This window comes from Psammomys obesus, unplaced genomic scaffold (assembly GCF_907164565.1).
Source record: "Psammomys obesus unplaced genomic scaffold, mPsaObe1.curated_primary_1811, whole genome shotgun sequence".
Classification (NCBI taxonomy): domain Eukaryota; kingdom Metazoa; phylum Chordata; class Mammalia; order Rodentia; family Muridae; genus Psammomys; species Psammomys obesus.
In genome coordinates this window covers 9,638,207-9,655,514 of record NW_026596073.1, presented here as the reverse complement: position 1 = coordinate 9,655,514, position 17,308 = coordinate 9,638,207, and the positions used below count along the sequence as shown (strand labels likewise).

Sequence of the window (17,308 nt, the reverse complement as noted above, 5' to 3'; positions counted from 1 at the left end):
TCCCTTGTCCCCTCCCAATCACACCCTACCTCCCTCTTCTCCCATGCCCCTCCCCAAGTCCAGTGATAGGGGCGAGGTTCTCCTCCCCTTCTATCTGACCCTAGCTTATCAGGTCTCATCAGGACTGGCTGCATTGTCTTCCTCTGTGGCCTGGTAAGGCTGCTCCCTTATCAGGGTAAGGTGATCAAAGAGCCAGCCACTGAGTTGGTGTCAGAGACAGTCCCTGTTCAGTTACTAGGGAACCCACTTGGATAGTGAGCTGCCCTGGGCTACATCTGTGCAGGGGTTCTAGGTTATATCTATATATGGACCTTGGTTGAGTATCGGTCTTTGCTAAGACTCCTGGGCCCAGATTTTTTGGTTCTGTTGCTCTCCTTGTTGAGCTCCTGTCCCCTCTAGGCCTTTCTCTCTCCCCCTTCTTTCATCGATTCCCTGCACTCTGCCCAAAGTTTGGCTATGAGTCTCAGCATCTGCTTTGATACCCTGCAGGATAGAATCTTTCAGAGTCCTGTGGTAGGCTCCTGTCCTACAGGAAAACGGGTTTTTTCCCTCTTCCAATGTCCATCCCATTTGCCTTTCTGAATGAGGATTGATTATCTTACCTAGGGTCCTCCTTCTTGCTTAGCTTCCTTAGGTCTACAGATTTTAGTATGTTTATCCTATATTATATGTCTAATATCCCCTTATAAGTGAGGATATAACGTGTGTCTTTCTGCTTCTGGGATACCTCACTCAGGATGATCTTTTCTAGTTACCACTATTTCATGATTTCCTTGTTTTTAATTGCTAAATAGTATTCCGTTGTGTAAGTGTACCACGATTTCTATATCCATTCCTCAACTGAGGGCTATCTGGGTTATTTCCAGATTCTGGCTATTACAAATAAAGCTGCTACAAACATGGTTGAGCAAATGTCCTTGTTGTATACTTGGGCATCTTTTGGAAATATGCCTAGGAGTGGTGTAGCTGGATCATGAGGTAGCAGTATTCCTAATTGTCTGAGAAAGTGCCAGATTGACTTCCAAAGTGGTTGTACAAGTTTACATTCCCAACAGCAATGGAGGAGGGTTCCCCTTTCTCCACATCCTCTCCAGCATATGTTGTCACTTGAGTTTTTAATCTTAGCCATTCTGTTGGGTGTAAGGTGAAATCTCAGGATCATTTTGATTTGCCTTTCCCTGATGACTAAAGACGGTGAACATTTCTTTAAGTGTTTCTCTGCCATTTGATATTCCTTTTCTGAGAATTCTCTGCTTAGCTCTGTACCCCATTTTCTAATTGGATTACTTGATTTGTTGCTTTTTAACTTTTTGAGTTCTTCATATATTCTGGATATTAGCTCACGAGACAAGGATTTTCTATGTAGCATTAGCTGTTGTGGAACTTGCTCTGTAGACCAGGCTGGCCTCGAAATCATAAGAGATCCTCCTGCCTCTGCTCCCAAGCCCTGGGATTAAAGGTACGTGCCTCCACTGCTTAGCCTGAGAATGGTTCTTACTTTAAGGATACAGGTCGTTCATGATTCTGCCATGATAAAATAAAAGACTTTTAAAACCAGTGATGTGTACTCGGTAGGCACTATTACAAAAGTCTCATAACCTAAGAGCCTTACAGGGAAGTGGAGTCCTGGGCATACCTGCATACTTGTCTGCCATCGAGCAGCTGTCAGAGACCACTGATTCTTCCTCCCTTTCTTTATGGCTGATAAGAAGACTGAGCTTGGAGGAACCAAAATAGTTTGGTTTTTAGTTCTTTCTCTCTCTCTCTTCTTTCTTTCTCTCTTTTCTTTCTTTCTTTTTTTTTTTTTTTTTTTCTTTTCTGTGACAAGGCCAGGCATGCTGGTATACACGTTTATATTTAAATTTTTATTTTTTTAAAAATGTATGTGTATGGGTGTTTTGCCGTATGTATACGTATATATAATATGTGTGGACATGCATGCCTGGCATATGTGAAGTGGACTCCTAGAACTGGAGTTACAGGTGGTTGTGAACCACCTACAGGTGGATGGTGGGAGTTGAACCCAGGTCCTCTGGAAGAGTCTCTAGTGCTTTTAACTACCAAGTCACCTCTCCAGCCTGAAGCCGGGATAATTCAGTGAAGGATAAACATGGTGGTTGTTTGGGAGATTGAAGCAGTGGAATGATCTGTGTGGGAAAATACTGCTCTTAGCCCTAGGAACTTATTCGTAACTGGAATTTACTGTTGGTACATCTTGCTACCATTAGATTGGTAACTATGTAGTCTTATGCCAGTGCATGAGTCTGAGGGACTGGAGGAGAGAAATGATTTGCTCCTTTTTATTTTAGATACAAGGAATTAGTCCAGCAGTGATAACTGAAACACTAGAGTATTAGATAATATAGGAGTTTAAGGCCAAACTTACAGCTAATTATTGAGACTTATGTGGCTTTGTGTAGTATATGGGGCCTACCTTGTTTAGAGAGACCACAGGAGGTAAATAACTAAAAGTTATTTTTTTATTAAATATCTTTTGTTATCTTTCTGAAGAGCAAAACTATGTATGGATAGAGAAAAAGTGAAAGAAATGAAATAATCTTTTCTTTTTTGTTTGTTTGTTTTGAGACATGGTTTTTCTGTGTAGTCCTGGCTGTTGTAGGAATAGTGGCCCTTCATGCATAAAAATAAAGACACTAAGACCTTTTAGTATTTCAAAGCTTAGACCTTAGCGGGGCAGACTCTCAACTAGCTCATCTAAGTCAACCCGACCACCTAGCCCCATCCAGCCCTGTAGCTAGCAATACTTTCCAAGCCCATAGTCACATCCATCTCCTCTTATGTTTCTTAGCGAAAAAGTCATCCTCTTTCTTCCCAGATGGTTCCTTTTCCAGGAAGTCCTGCCTTCCACTTCTCTTTTTCTGCCCAACTATAGGCTGTCAACAACTTTTATTATCCAATCAGGGATACTTTATGAGGTAAGGAATACACATTGTCATTTTGGATATGTGAGAATTTGCTCATAGGACAATAAAGATCTTGGGAGGCAAGCAAGTAACATTGGACAGATAGTAGTTCCACATCAACCCCTATACCTGGCTGTCCTGGAACTCACTCTGTAAACCAGGCTGGCCTTGAATCCAGAGATTCTACCTTCCAAGTGCTGGGATTTAAAGGTATGCACCACTACCATCTGGCTTCAAATAATTTTTATATAACAGTTTATTAATAGAGACCATTAATTATGAGTTTTTCTTTCTGCTGGCAAGTTTGACATAAAATTTGGAATGATTTTAAGAACGCATTTACCTTTATTCCTAAATTTTCTTGTTCTTAGGATGAACTTAAAAAGATTAAAGAGGGCTAAGGAAGGATACTTTGAGGAATGTTAAGTCATAGACAGGACTAAGAAAATGTGTTAACTCATCCTCCAACCCTCCTCCTTACCTTCCACAGATGCTTTTGGGTCCTTCCTTCCTTCCTTCCTTCCTTCCTTCCTTCCTTCCTTCCTTCCTTCCTTCCTTCCTTCCTTCCTTCCTTCCTTCCTTCCTTCCTCTCTCTCTTTCTCTTTCTCTCATGAGTGCTCTGACTGCATGTACACCTACATACCATAAGAGGGCATCAGATCCCAGTATACATGGCTGTAAGCTACCATGTGGATGGTGGGAACTGAACTCAGGATCTCTGGAAGAGCAGACAGTGCTCTTAACCACTGAGCATCTCTCTAGTCCCCAGGTGGTTTCTTGTAGCAGATCCTGCAGTACAGTTGATTGAATTAGCCTGGGCATCTTCTGTCCTTGCAACACTATCTGATCTGGCCAGTGGAAGAATCCTACCTAGATTATCATTTCATTACCATTTGTGCACTTCTGCAGGGGGTTCTCCAATTTGATTTCTTCTTTTTGTTTATCTTCTTTTATCTCTGTAACCTATGCTGACTGTTTATGTTTAGGCTTTTTGAGACAAAATCTAACTGTAGCCCATGATGTCTTACACTTACCATGATCCTTCAGCTTCATCCTGTTGACTGCCAGCATTGCTGGTGTGCACCTCCACACCTCACTTTACTTAATGTTTTTAATTTTATGTTTTAAAGTTAGCAATTACAGTAGTGGGGTTCATTATGGTATTTTCATATGTATATGTCATTGTGCTGTACTCCTATTTATCCCTCTCCTGTATGACTTTACTCATTTCTCCTTATTACTTCCTGAGGGTTATGTCCTCGCCCCCCCCCACATACACACACACACACACACACACACACACACACACACACACACACTCCCCACTTGTACTGTTATGTCATATCTAGTTACTTTCTCTTCTTTGCTCCTTACCATCTGGCTTGAGATCCTCTTTTCCACTCATTGTCTTGTAATTCTGTTTCATTTGCCTTATCTATTTGGAGTTGTAAATGCTTCTTGAATTTGGTAATCCATTTCTTAAGATATTTGAAGTTTATTCTATAATGTTATTGGTAAGTTCCTCCATGTCTGTGGTTTATATCTTCCCACTTTGTTCTATCTTGTATGTCCCTGGATTTGTTCTTTTGAGCATATTGTGTTCATGCTTGTTTTTCTTTTCCATTTGATGTGTATCTTCTTTGACACTGTCATCTCAGATCCTCCTTCACATGCTTGTTTGAATCTATTGGTGATATTTCCCATACCGTTTTTTTTTTTAATATATACCGTTTTCACTTCTGTTTTTTCTTTTTCATCTGAATTTACTTGTGCTGTGTTTCTTTCATGTTAGTGCCTTTTTATTTTTATTGCTGATTTTCTCATCCATTTAATTATGTTCTCTATGTTGCTGATTTTCTTCTCCAGGTCCTAGGTTGAAAAATTTATTTTTATCCTCTTTGAGGTCATTCATTATGTTTACTAATAAACTTTTACAGTCTCTATCCAGTTATACCTACTTGAGTATCTTTAATTTAGAAGCTCAGTGTTTTGGAGGGGTCGTGCTGCCTCATTGGTCTTATGTTCTGTGATGCAGTTTGTATGTTGTCTGTTCTCGTCCTCTTGTGCTGTTATTTTAGGCTCTTACTGAATGGCCTGTTCGTAAGGGTTCAGTTCAATCCTGTCAAAATCGAGCACTCTTTGATGAGACGAACTATTACAACTGTAGCAGCAAACTGTGCAAGATATAAGATATATGTAAAAGTCCATTACTATTTCAGCAGTGACCATAAACGAGATAATAAGAAAATACATGTGAGAGTGTGCGAATATAATGTCAGGGAAGAGAAAAGAGCAAGAGATTTGGAAAGATTAAAAACAACGAAAAGTATCCCAATAATGGAAAAGTGTGAAAAACAAATTTAAATTAATGCAAGAAGGGGAATAAAATTGAAAACCTGGGCTAATGAGATGGCTTAATGGGCAGAGGTGTTTACCACACAGTCCTCACAAACGCAGTGCAATCCATGGGACCATGTAAGTGTTAAAAGAGCAGACCAACCCAGTTGTCCACTGACCCCCACATGTGTGCTAGAGCATGTACATTTCCTCACACACATTATACATATATGATAATTTTTTATTTAGGAGAAAGCATTTTGGTTTTTCTATAAAGCAAACACCAACAACAAAATAACTCCCGTAGTAAGTTGAAGTCAAATACTGCTGTAAGCATAGTAGAGAGAAAATGTGTGTTGGAGCAGAAAGGGGTGGGGTGATATTGCCAATAATGATAAATGTATCAACCAAAATGGATAGCATGTGTAGAGGGGAATACAAAGTAAAAGCCTTTAGAAATATGATACTAAAAATACTACGTATGATGTAATGAAACGAGAAAAGGAAGAGATGGCTCAGTGGTTGGGAGTACTAAACTGCTCTTGCAGAGGATATAGGTTTGGTTCCTGTAACCTATGTCAGGAGGCCACAGGGTGCACATATATACACATAATAAAGAATTAAATCTTTTTAAAAGATGTAATAAAAAGAAAAAATATAGGAAAGGCAAAAAGAAAAAGCTGTTGGAGCAACTTCTTTCTCGGTTCTCAACAATTAGACAATTACATTTACATAGGGGAGTCGGGACTTCTGTTGAGCTTAGGGACTCTTGTCTTTCCTACTGTTTATGCTGGCCTTGAGCCTATAGTGGGCAAGTGTCTGATGTTCAGTGGAGCTGATATTGACCTGTGTATGCTGGCCATAAGGTGACAACACTTAGCTCTGCCTTCTATACGTTGGTCAGGGTCTCGGCTCTCTAGCACATAGCTCCCAGGGTGGCTGTCTTGCAGAAGGTTGTCCTCCAATTGCATTGGGATCATAGGAAGCAACTACAACACTGAGATCTGCAAAGTCAGAGGAACTGTGTATCAATTCAAGATGACTTTAACACTGCTCTGCTGGAAGGATGCAGCTGTGGGCATCAAGGAGCCCAGTGGAGCTTAAGTTTTCAGACTTCATAGCTGTAGCCATTGGATAGAGGCTGTTCTACCTACCAGCCTTAGGCTCGGTGTTTGAGATCTGTTCCAGCAGCTGAGGATGGGGTTTATTTTTCCTGTGAACTTTTCTTCCTAGCCTGAGCCTCTTGCCTGTGCCCTTGTCAGCATCTGGCCCATCTGCTCTCTGTACTGCCTTCCAGGACTTGCTTGTCATGGGGCTCTTGCAGATGAAATTGAGCTTCTTTGTTTTGTGATTGTACCCCATTCTCAGGTTCTCAGGTAGCTCATTTCAGACAAGTTCTCTCAAAATGGTGCTGTCCCGTGTGCTGAGTCATGCACTGTGATAAATGGGATACTTCTCCATTTCTGTCCAGAGGATTCCAGAGGAATCACTGTCTCACCAGAAGCCACAGCTGTTGAGAGGTGTTTGAAGGCTATAGGCACATGATGAGGTACAGTGCCAGACTCTCAGGGCATTAGAGTCCTACACATGCCCTGCTCTGGGTTTACACATTTTAACAGTTGTGTCAACTCATTGTCCTTTCCTTTCCTTTTCCTTTTCCTTTTCCTTTTCCTTTTCCTTTTCCTTTTCCTTTTTCTTTTTCTTTCCTTTCCCCCTTTCCCCTTTTCCCCTTTTCCCCTTTTCCCCTTTCCTCTTTCCTTTCCTTTCCTTTCCTTTCCCTTCCCTTCCCTTCCCTTCCCTCTTCCCTTCCCCCTTCCCCTTTCCCCCTTCCCCCTTCCCTTCTCCTTCCCTTTCCCTTTCCCCTTCCCTTTCCCCTTCCCTCCCCTCTCCCCTCTCCTCTCCTCCCCTCCCCTCTCCCCTCTCCCCTCTCCTCCCCTCTCCCCTCTCCTTCCCTCTCCCCTCTACCCTTTCCTCTTTCCTCTTCTCTTTTCTCTTTTCTTCTTTTGAGACAGGGTTTCTTTGTTTAGCCTTGGCTGTCCTTTGTAGAACTGTCTGCCCTTGAACTCCCCCAGCCTCTGCCTCCTGAGTGCTGGGATTAAAGGCATGTACCACCACATTTGGCTGGAATTTTTTTTTTTTTTTAATTATGTGTAGGAGTATGGACATGTGAGTGAAGGTACTCAGGAAAGCCCGAGGCCCTTTATTTACCCCTGGAGCTGAAGTTACAGTTAGTTGTGAGCTGAGCAGCCTGGGTGCAGGGACTGAGCTCAGGTCCTCTGGAGGAGCAGTATGCCTGCTGAGCCGCTGAACATCTCTCCAGCCGAGTAATGAAGTTTTATAGGAGACACCTGACACAGGTGGCCTTCATGAATTTGTAGACTAAAGCAGTTTGCTTCCTGTGGTTACTGTCCAGCGTACTGACTATAGTATTATTAGGTTGAATTTTTACTGACAGAATGTCATGTAGAAAATGAAACTAATGTAATGCTTTTAGCAGAGTGGATCAAGGGTTTGTTGCTGACTTGCTGCAGCTGCCAGCATTTAAGTCTCGCATTATGTGTGCTCTTTGGTATGGGCATCTAGACTTGTATTTCTTGTAATAAACATTTCATCTTTGATTGGATGCTTTGTGTGTAACTCTATAGGGGTTGTTTTATTCTGTCTATAAAGTTTAAAGTGCCTGCCTCCTTAGGCTGCTTCCCTGCTTCCCCCCATTCTTACTGTTCGGTGTTTCTGGGACCATTACCCCAAATCCAGCCAATTCATCTCAACTCTGTCCAGTACTCAGTAAGGGTTCTCATTTGTCTTTGTTTTTTCCAATATCTTAATTTTCATTCTACTTGCTTTTTAAATCTACATGACATGTATATATAAGATCTAAAAGATTACCAAAATTTTTTGTATATATTGTATATAAGCAATATACTCAGTCCCTCTCTGGTAGAGGACTACTTAAAAATTTGTACATTAAATTTTTACTTTAACTACTTCATGCTATTTTTAAAAAAAAAGTTTTCTTTTAGGGCCTAGGATGCAAGGATGCTGTATTTTAGTAAACCAATAATTATATTTAATCATTGATTGGTTTTAAGTTGATTGGGGAATAGAATTTTTTTTTCTTTTTATAACCATGTATATATACTTTAATAAAAAGAACTACCATATTTTCTAGTGAATTTTAGTCCCTGGTGTGAATTATTTGTTTGCCTGTGACAGGCTGAAAGTTCAAGTGTCTGTTTGTAGGAGACTGAGGCATGGGCCTTGACCATGAACAGCCCTCCCATCTTTGTCAGTAAGACATTTGTAAGTCTGATGGGAGTCATTGTTAGTTTTTCATATAGTTAGTCACAGTTATATATTTAGAATTTTCTAATCTCATTAAAAATAATACTAAGATTCGTATTTACTTTTTTCACATTAGGTAATAAAATAGACTTGGAAAAGGAGAGACATGTTTCCGTTCAAGAAGCAGAATCGTAAGTGTCGTGCCTCCCGTTCCCACTGCTCCCCAGTGCAGCGAGCCCTTACTGTGTGCTGTGAGAGTTAGCTCACACACCAACCAGGGGCTGAACTCCTGTTCTCAGGAAGCGCATCTGTACTTCAGAGGAAGATGTTTTACTTGCAGTTTCTCTTGATTTTACTAAAAATGAAAGAATAATGTGAGTGAAAGCTATCAAGATTAGATGGCAGGGGAATCACAAAGACAAAGTATTTGAGTTCCAAATTAGTATGTAAAATTTCAAATCCTGTTGTGATTTTTCCTTTCTAAATTTGGTTCAATATATAGATAAATTAAATAGCTAAATAGTCTTAATGTAGCTAAATTGGTTAAGTCAGTAAAGATAAATTTAATCACAAAAATTGCTATTGCAGAAATGTCAGTGATTGATTTTTTTTTCTCTCTTTTAAGGTATGCAGAGTCTGTGGGAGCAAAACATTATCATACTTCTGCTAAACAAAACAAAGGAATTGAGGAACTCTTTCTTGACCTTTGTAAAAGTACGTATGTTCACATTAGCATATTTTAAAATGGCTCTTTAAAAACTGTTATTAATGTTTGTAGCCAGGAATTGTAGTACACACCTTCAAAGTACTGTTAATTTTTTAAAGTGATATTTTGCCAATTTCTGTTAATGAAAACAGGAAAAAAATTGAGATCAACTGTATTAGTGTTACTTGGTATTCTTTCAGTTCATGTTTTAAAACCATAAGGACTTTTATATCTTAAGCAATAACCAATGGTTTCTTAAGTCACTTGTTTGATGTGTACTAAACATGTTTAAAATGTATGTGTGATTATTTTTTTAAAAGGAAGGAGAATTTGTGTCTTAAAACACATTCAAGAAGCTTACTCTATAATTACATATGAGGACCTGAGTTTGAGTCTCAGCACCCACAGACCTGGTGGCATGGGTTCATAAACTCTTTCCCCACTCCCAGTCTGTGGAGTTGGATCCCTGGGGCCAGCCTAACCTAACTGAATTAGCAAGATCTCAATCCTAGTCAAAAACCTCTCAGAGAATAAGGGGCTTGATCCCTGGCCTACCACACACTTTTTTTTTCTTTTTTTTTTTTAATGAAAAAGGAGAACCCACATCTCACTATAGTGTCTGTCACACCCCAGCTTGAGAACTATTCTTCATGAGTTGTCCCTTAGACACAGACTGAACTCTTACTGTTTTAAAGACTGCCTCTCTCTTCTTTCATCTTGTTGACTATGTATTATGCAAAACTTCCCTCCCAGCCAGTATCTTAACTTTAGTTCTTGTAAACTGTTTCTCAAACAGGAGATGTTTACATTTCAGTAAGGTTCAATTTTGGGTTTTTGTTTTGTTTTGTTTTGTTTTGTTTTGATTTATGAATTTGTGATGTTTGTCCTATATGAGAACTCTTGCCTGGTTCATGCCTTTCATCCCAGCACTCGGGAGGCAGAGGCAGGCAAATGTCGGAGTTAAAGGTCAGCCTGGTTTACAGAATAAGTTCCAGGACAGCCAGGGCTACATAGAGAAACCTTGTCTCCAAAAACGGGGTGGGGGGAAGAAATCTTTATCTAAGCCAAAAATTACAAAAATCTCCCTATCTTCCATCTGTTCTACTTCTCTGAGATAAAAACTCACTTAGCCCAGGTTCCCCTTGGACTGTATATGTAGCAAAGACTGTCTTTGAACTCACGCTTACTGCCTCCACCTGCCAAGTGATAATATAGGAACCTGCTGCCATCATCTAGCTGTTCACACTCACAATTCATGGGGCTGGGATGCTATTGTTTTGTTTCTCACCATGTGACCCTGGATGGCCGAGACACTCGGAAATCCACCTGCCCTTGTCTCCTGAGTGCTAGAATTAAAGTTGTGCACCACCATACCCAATTCATGTAGTTTCACACTATGTACCATACATGTATATTTGTCTCACTTACACACATATATATGTGTATGTAAGAGGGTTTTTTTTTTTGGGGGGGGGGGGGTTTTTTTTTTTTTTTTTTTTTTTTTAAGATTCATGCGTGTGCGTGCGTGCATGCATGCAGAGGGAGGCCAAAAGAGAGTTTGGCCTCTTTTCTATCATTTTCCACCCTTTTCTTTAGATATTATACAGTGTTCTGCCTGCATGTGTCCCTGTGCACCAGAAGAGGGCATCAGGTCTCAAGATAGAAGGTTATGAGCCACCATTTGGTTGCTGGGACTTGAACTCAGGACCTTTGGAAGACCAGGCAATGTTCTTAACCTCTGAGCCATCTCTCCTGCTCCCGTATATTATTTTTAATAACATGATTTTGTGCGTGGGAAAGTATGTAGGGATGATTATACGTGTTGGAGGAAGCCAGGGGAGTTGTTAGCTTCCAGATGTGGGTGCTAGTTCTTCTGTAACAGCAGTATCGCACCACTAACCACTGACCCATCTCTCCAGCCCCTCAAATATCATTTTCTTAAATAAGTCCTGCGCCCTAAATTTAATCTCTTATCCTAGGAATAACTTGAACTTTAATCTGTTTCTGTTATTTTTGAAAATCTTGAGGATTTATTCAAACATAAAACAACTGTTCTCTATAATTGTTACTCAGAGTTGTGGCCGTCATAACATAGGATATTAACCTTTCTATATTCTAGTTTTCCAAACTGTTCTTGAGTGGAATAGTGTTCATGATGTGCCCTGAGAGACTGTTGATGGGAAGGCAGCTGTCCTGCAAAATGTTGAAGTTGCAGGAAGAGAAAATAAGGACCGTGGGTCTGCTCATGTTTGCTTTCTTCTTTCAGGAATGATAGAAACAGCGCAAGTGGATGAGAGGGCAAAAGGCAATGGCTCCAGTCAAGCCGGGGCTGCTCGGCGAGGCGTGCAGATCATCGACGATGAACCTCAAGCTCAGAGCGGCAGTGGAGGATGCTGCTCTTCCGGATAACAGCTCACGCCTATGAAACTCAAAACAAAACAGAACTGTGGATCATTGCCCTGAACATGAAGACTGCCATATTCCAAGTCACATCATTTTACCAATGGAGTTATAGAATTAACAGTATTTTCAATTACGTTTATAACACTGCAGAGACCTTAAGTGCTAAACTTAGTGGAGTTTGTGACCAGAGAATTGGCATTTTCTACAAATGTTAACAAAGCAATTACCAATGGCCTTTTTACATATTTTTTCTTTAATGAGGAATAATATGCATGTAGAAAAGACCTACTTAAAGGCTTCATTTATATTCTTTTAAATCAGATCTTTATTTAATAACTTATATATGATGTTGGAATGGTATACATTTTTGCAGTCCTTTGTATTTTGTGGTAGTTTGAATTGTATCACTTATAAACAGCATACTGTTTTTGTTTTTGTTTTTGATTAGCAGATACCTGAAGTTCTATTTTTGCAGGGTTTGCACAGGCCCCTAACTGTCTACTACTTTGATATAATCTATAAACATCCTGTATGCTGAGCTGGTAAAATACATTGTAAATTACATATTAAATATTTTATCTGCTTTTACAAGCGCAAGGTGCAAAAACATATACAGTTGTCTTATTAATGACTGTAAAGTGAATTAACTGTTGCTGATAATGCCTAAGCTTTTGACTCTGTTAATCACCTTCCTTCACTTTGTCTTAATGTGAAAGTGGCGTGTTTAAATTTTCATACTGTACTTGAATTGTTACTGTTGTCACTCTTTTCCTTTTCTTTTTTTTTCTTTTTCTTTTTTTCTTTTTTTGCCTCTGTAAGTCCCAGCAATCAAAAAGCAACATTTGCCTTTTTATTATTATTGTGATTAAACACAATTCCTTCTGCCAATTTTGTTTTAGAACAGTTACCTTAGAAGAATTTGAGTAGAGCTCGCCAAGTTTCACTTCTGCAACAGCTCAAGTTTTCTGTGGGGCTTTCCACGAGATGGGTTTACTGGCCTGAGAGAAGAGGGTCTCTGATAGTAGCCCGACCGAGGCTTATTTATAGAGTATGTGAGTGATACCTTAAGCTCCTGAGGCAGCACTCTTGGATCCCTTGTAAGGAATAAATATAGAAAGTTGTATTTCATTTTATAAGAGTTATTCTGAGTTTCTGTAGGAAGAAGCATTCTGTAATGCAGTTTCAGCAAACACTGGAAAGATTTATTATAAAATCATAATCTTGTTTATTTTGCAATTAGTCCCACATTAGATATTTTTTCTCTTTAGCATTGGGCTGAAATTTGTTCATTTAAGAAAGAATCAGGCACTGCTCACAGATAAAAAACATTGTGGAAATTAACAAATTGTTCTTGTTCTAATTATATATATATATATTTCCCATTTCTGTCATGCTTGGAAAACTAGTAAATGTGTGTAAGATAAGATGGAGTGGTCCCTGGATTTACTTCTAGGAAGTAGAATACAGTAACACATTTACCAAGCGTTTCTGAAGATGACAGGAGGTGATGGTCACTGAGCGAATGCTTCCATATTCTTAGGAGTAGGCTTAATCTTCTCAAATAGCCTCAAAGTTTGAATGGCTTCCACCTTACTATCTAAATAATAGGACTTTAACTTAGCATTGTGTTCTCTGAGTCCTGTCTTTAGATCATGGACTTACTGACCTTGCCAAATTCAAAACACTGACCTTTTCCCTGTGTGCCTAATGATGGTCAGAATGGAAGAGTCAAGGAAGTGAGCAACAGTTGTGTCCCATTACCGGGTGACTAGGCTGTGCCACGCTGGGTTTCCTGTGAAGCTGCTGTTCACGAAGGGGCAGCCAAAAGCATGAGTCACTGGAAAATGTTTTCCTAGCTTCTGGCTTTTTAGGACTAGAGACTGCTGCCAATCCTGCTGTTGTAGATAGGAAATATACTCTCATTGGAGTAGAATACTGTTTTCAAACGAGAGATGAAATTAAAACAAGTTGAACTTGATTGTCGGAGAGCTGCACTTGAGTGTTTCCCTCTCGGTTGTCTCAAGTCCATTTGGGAGCCTCTGCTGTGCAGTGGCAGATAATTATTGTTGAGGTAGGAACTGTCCTCCATTTCCTTTGCCACCTCACTTCACTCTCTCCTACTCTATGATTCATGCTAACAGTAACAAAGATAGGTCATACAGTATACCTGCTGTGCTCTGAAGCATGAAAGATCTTAAGTTGAATGCGGTGAAAGAAAACTAGAAAGGACCAGTCAGCTGCACGTGTGTAAAAGGGAAAGCTAAGTAGTGACGGACTGAGGTTAACGTTTTCCTGGTGCTGGCTTCTATTACATCTCTGTGTTCCTATCCTAATAAGTGTGCTATTAGGAAAAGGCACAAGGCATGACGGCGTTGTGTTGAGAGCAGTTGCTAGATGGGACTTTCCACAGTGTATGTATACATGTCATCTAAATTAAGGTTGCTTTGAGACAGTCCTTGGTATCACCGTTACGATAAGTATGCAGCCACAGTTTCTGTAATGAGTATCCTGCTTGCATTGCTTTATGATTATATTTTTAAAATGTGTTCTGCAACATTTTGGGGGAAAACAGTTACTGAGAAAAGATTATCATGTTCTATGAAATACACATGCTTATGTTTGGAGTGACTCCTAAGAATACCGCGAAGTTATGATTGTTACTGTATTATTGGAATCTTTTATACATATTAGCTCTAAATTATTAGTTTAGGGTTTTTTTTGGGGGGGTGTTAGAGAACAATAATGTTTCTTCTCTCCCTCCTTCCCTCTCTTTCTCCCTCTCTCGCCCTCTCCCTCACTCAGTCCTTCCCTCTTTCTCTTCCCCCCACTTGGTTTCCAGTAATAAAAGATAAAGTTGAAGAAATAAGAGAAGTCACATAATAAGACTATATACCCCAACAATGTTGATAATCACTTTGACAAATACATTGCTTTTATCAAATAGTTTCTAAATAAGGCAAGATGCACATTATATGCCAAATAATTTGAGCACTTAAAAAAGTAGTATATAGTTTATAATTTTCTTGTAGTATATTTTTCTTGTATATAGTTTATGATTTCCTATTTTATAAATGCTATCAGGCACCATGGGTCTTCTGTGTTGAAGATAATGTAGGTGAAATTTGCAAAGATTAATTATATTATCTCTTGATGTAGTTTGATCCCTTGTTTTCCAAGTTTATCTTTTGACTTTCTTGTGACCATTTTGAATTTTGAGATTGTCTAGGAGAGGCTTAGATAGTGACCAATAGGAAGCTCGCAATCATGGATGAAGAGACTACTGGCTGAGTTGATCTTTGCATACTTTCCTAAGTTACAAAGCAGGTTTATATTTCATATTTTCCCAGGTTTTCAGAATTAAAGCTCAGATTCACCGAGTTGCATGTACTTGGTTTAGTCATAGGCTACTATGTTGCTATTGTTCATTAGCACCTGTGACAGTAATACATTTGGTGTTGCCAGCAGCATAACCTTTTTGATGGCCTTTCTTTTCAAGAAAGCCAGTTAATTACAGTTTTAAGCATAATTTTTCTGATTGCATTTTAGTATTATAATATTGGGGTGGGGTGGACTGGCCTCAGACTTGCTGTAGCTGAGGATGACAGTGAGTCCCTCCGGATCCTGTCTCCTGAGTTCTGTGCGCCACACAGTTTCGTGCACTGGGGAATCCAATCTGGAGCTTTGTGCATGCCAGGTCAACGCGCCAGTGAGTTTCATGCCTTATCCCCAAGTTCTGCATTCCTTCGAGAGGTCCCTGTTGCAAGCAGAAACAAGTAGCTTAGAGTTGGGCAGAGCCTAAGCCCTGCCAGCGCTTACCCAGGACGTGTTGTGTGCCATCTTTGCCAAGAGACCGTGTGACCCACCTTTCCAGCTCTTCTCTCACTTTTGCATTTATTGTCTTTGTTTATATTTTTGTGGACACCTGTGAGCCGTAGCACATACGTAGAGTCAGTTCTGCCACCAGGGTGCTGGAGAGCAAACCCAGGTAGTCAGGCCTTTACTTGCTGAGCAGTCTTGCCAAATATCTTCCCTTTTAAAGTTTGTAACTGTGCGTTACTGTTTTGTCTGCATGTGTGTCTGTGTGCCACACGCATACCTGGTGGCCAGGCAGGTCAAAAGAGGGTTGTCGGAGTTTGCGGACTGGAATTAACACATGTGAGGAGCCATCGTTTGGGCGCTGGGAACTGAGCCTGGGTCCTTCACAAGAACAGCCAGTCTGGGCTATGTGATGCCCTTTCTTGGACCTTCATCCGCTGAATGCTACAAGCTGGAAGACAGTAGTTGACTTGTTTGTTTATGAGGCAGGGTTTCTTTGGGTAGCCCTGACTGTCCTGGACCAGGCTGGCCTCGAACTACCACTGCCTGAGTGGTAGTTGCCTTTTTTTTTTTTTGAGACAAGGTTTCTCTGTGTAGCCTTGGCTGTGCTGGACTCGCTTTGTAGACCAAGAACTCAAACCGATTGGCCTGCCTTTGCCTTTGGGTGCTGGGATTAACGGCGTGCACCACTAAACCTGGCTGGGGGCCGACTTTTTAAGCTGCCTTTATTTCCAGTATATCAGTTCTCTTAATTTTGATATTTCTGGCAACCATGTCATCTCTTCATTATGAAGTATTCAAGCGCTAATGTGTTTTACTTGCGTTTGAACAGGGGAAGAACAATGTATGGTAAAGAGCAGGATAAAACTACAAAGTTGGAAAGAAGAAACTAATCCTTGATGAAGCTGATTTTGCTAGCAAGCTATTTTGAGAAAACTATCATAAAACAGGCTTAGGGAATTAAAATTTAATGTAAATTATATCTTACTATACATATATTTTGCAACTTTTTTCTTGTACCAGTGTGCCTAGGAATGCTTCAGTAAATACTGTTTTGTTTTGTTTTTTTTTTTAATCATTTTTATGTGTATGGGTATTTTGCTTGTATGTATATCTGCACCACATGCATGCCTGGTGCCTGGAGATGCCAGGGAGATGCTTTGGTTTTCCTGGGACTGGAGTTATAGGTAGTTAGGAACCACTATGTGGGTACTGGAAATTAAGCCCCAGTCCCATAGAAATGCATTCCCTTAACCATCTCTCCAGCCCTTGTTTTCTCTGACAACTCTGGGTATTTTTTTTTAAACCTTTTTAGTTTTTTTTTTTTTTTTTTTTTTTTTTAAGCTTATTTCACAAAAACCTCCGCAAAAGAATTTTGTCAATTAGGTGGATCTCATTGATAGACAAGTTAAATGCAAATGACTGTTCAAAGTATCTCCTCTAAGTGTGTGAATCAGGAAACTAGAAACTGCCTACAATTCACTTGCAGTTCTTGACTTTGGGCTTGGAGTTTACTTGGAATATGGTTTTTATTTGAAAGGGAAAGAATAGTTGATGGGGTAAGAGTAGAGGATAAAGAAAAACAAATACATCGGTCTCTGTGGTGCATGCCTTTAATCCCAGCACTCAGGGAGGCAGAGGTAGGCGGATCCCTGTGAGTTTAAGGCCAGCCTGGTTTACAAAGTGAGTCCAGGACAGCCAAGGATACACAGAGAAACCCTGTCTTGAAAAACCAAAAGGAGGAGAAGGGAAGACAGGGAGGGAGGGAGGGAGGGAGGGAGGGAGGGAGGAAGGAAGGAAGGAAGGAAGGAAGGAAGGAAGGAAGGAAGGAAGGAAG

General features: G+C 40.1%; 1 protein-coding gene across 1 annotated transcript in view; it reads left to right on the top strand.

Annotated features, from left to right (window-relative positions):
• Rab21 (RAB21, member RAS oncogene family) overlaps positions 1-13,633 on the top strand; it is a 31,713-nt gene extending 18,080 nt beyond the window's left edge. The window contains exons 5-7 of the mRNA XM_055626092.1: positions 8,683-8,737; positions 9,172-9,260; positions 11,519-13,633. Coding sequence (XP_055482067.1) covers positions 8,683-8,737; positions 9,172-9,260; positions 11,519-11,661 — 287 coding nt within the window. The 3' untranslated portion in view covers positions 11,662-13,633. The remainder of the gene's footprint in view (positions 1-8,682; positions 8,738-9,171; positions 9,261-11,518) is intronic.
• The last annotated feature ends 3,675 nt before the right edge of the window (positions 13,634-17,308 follow it).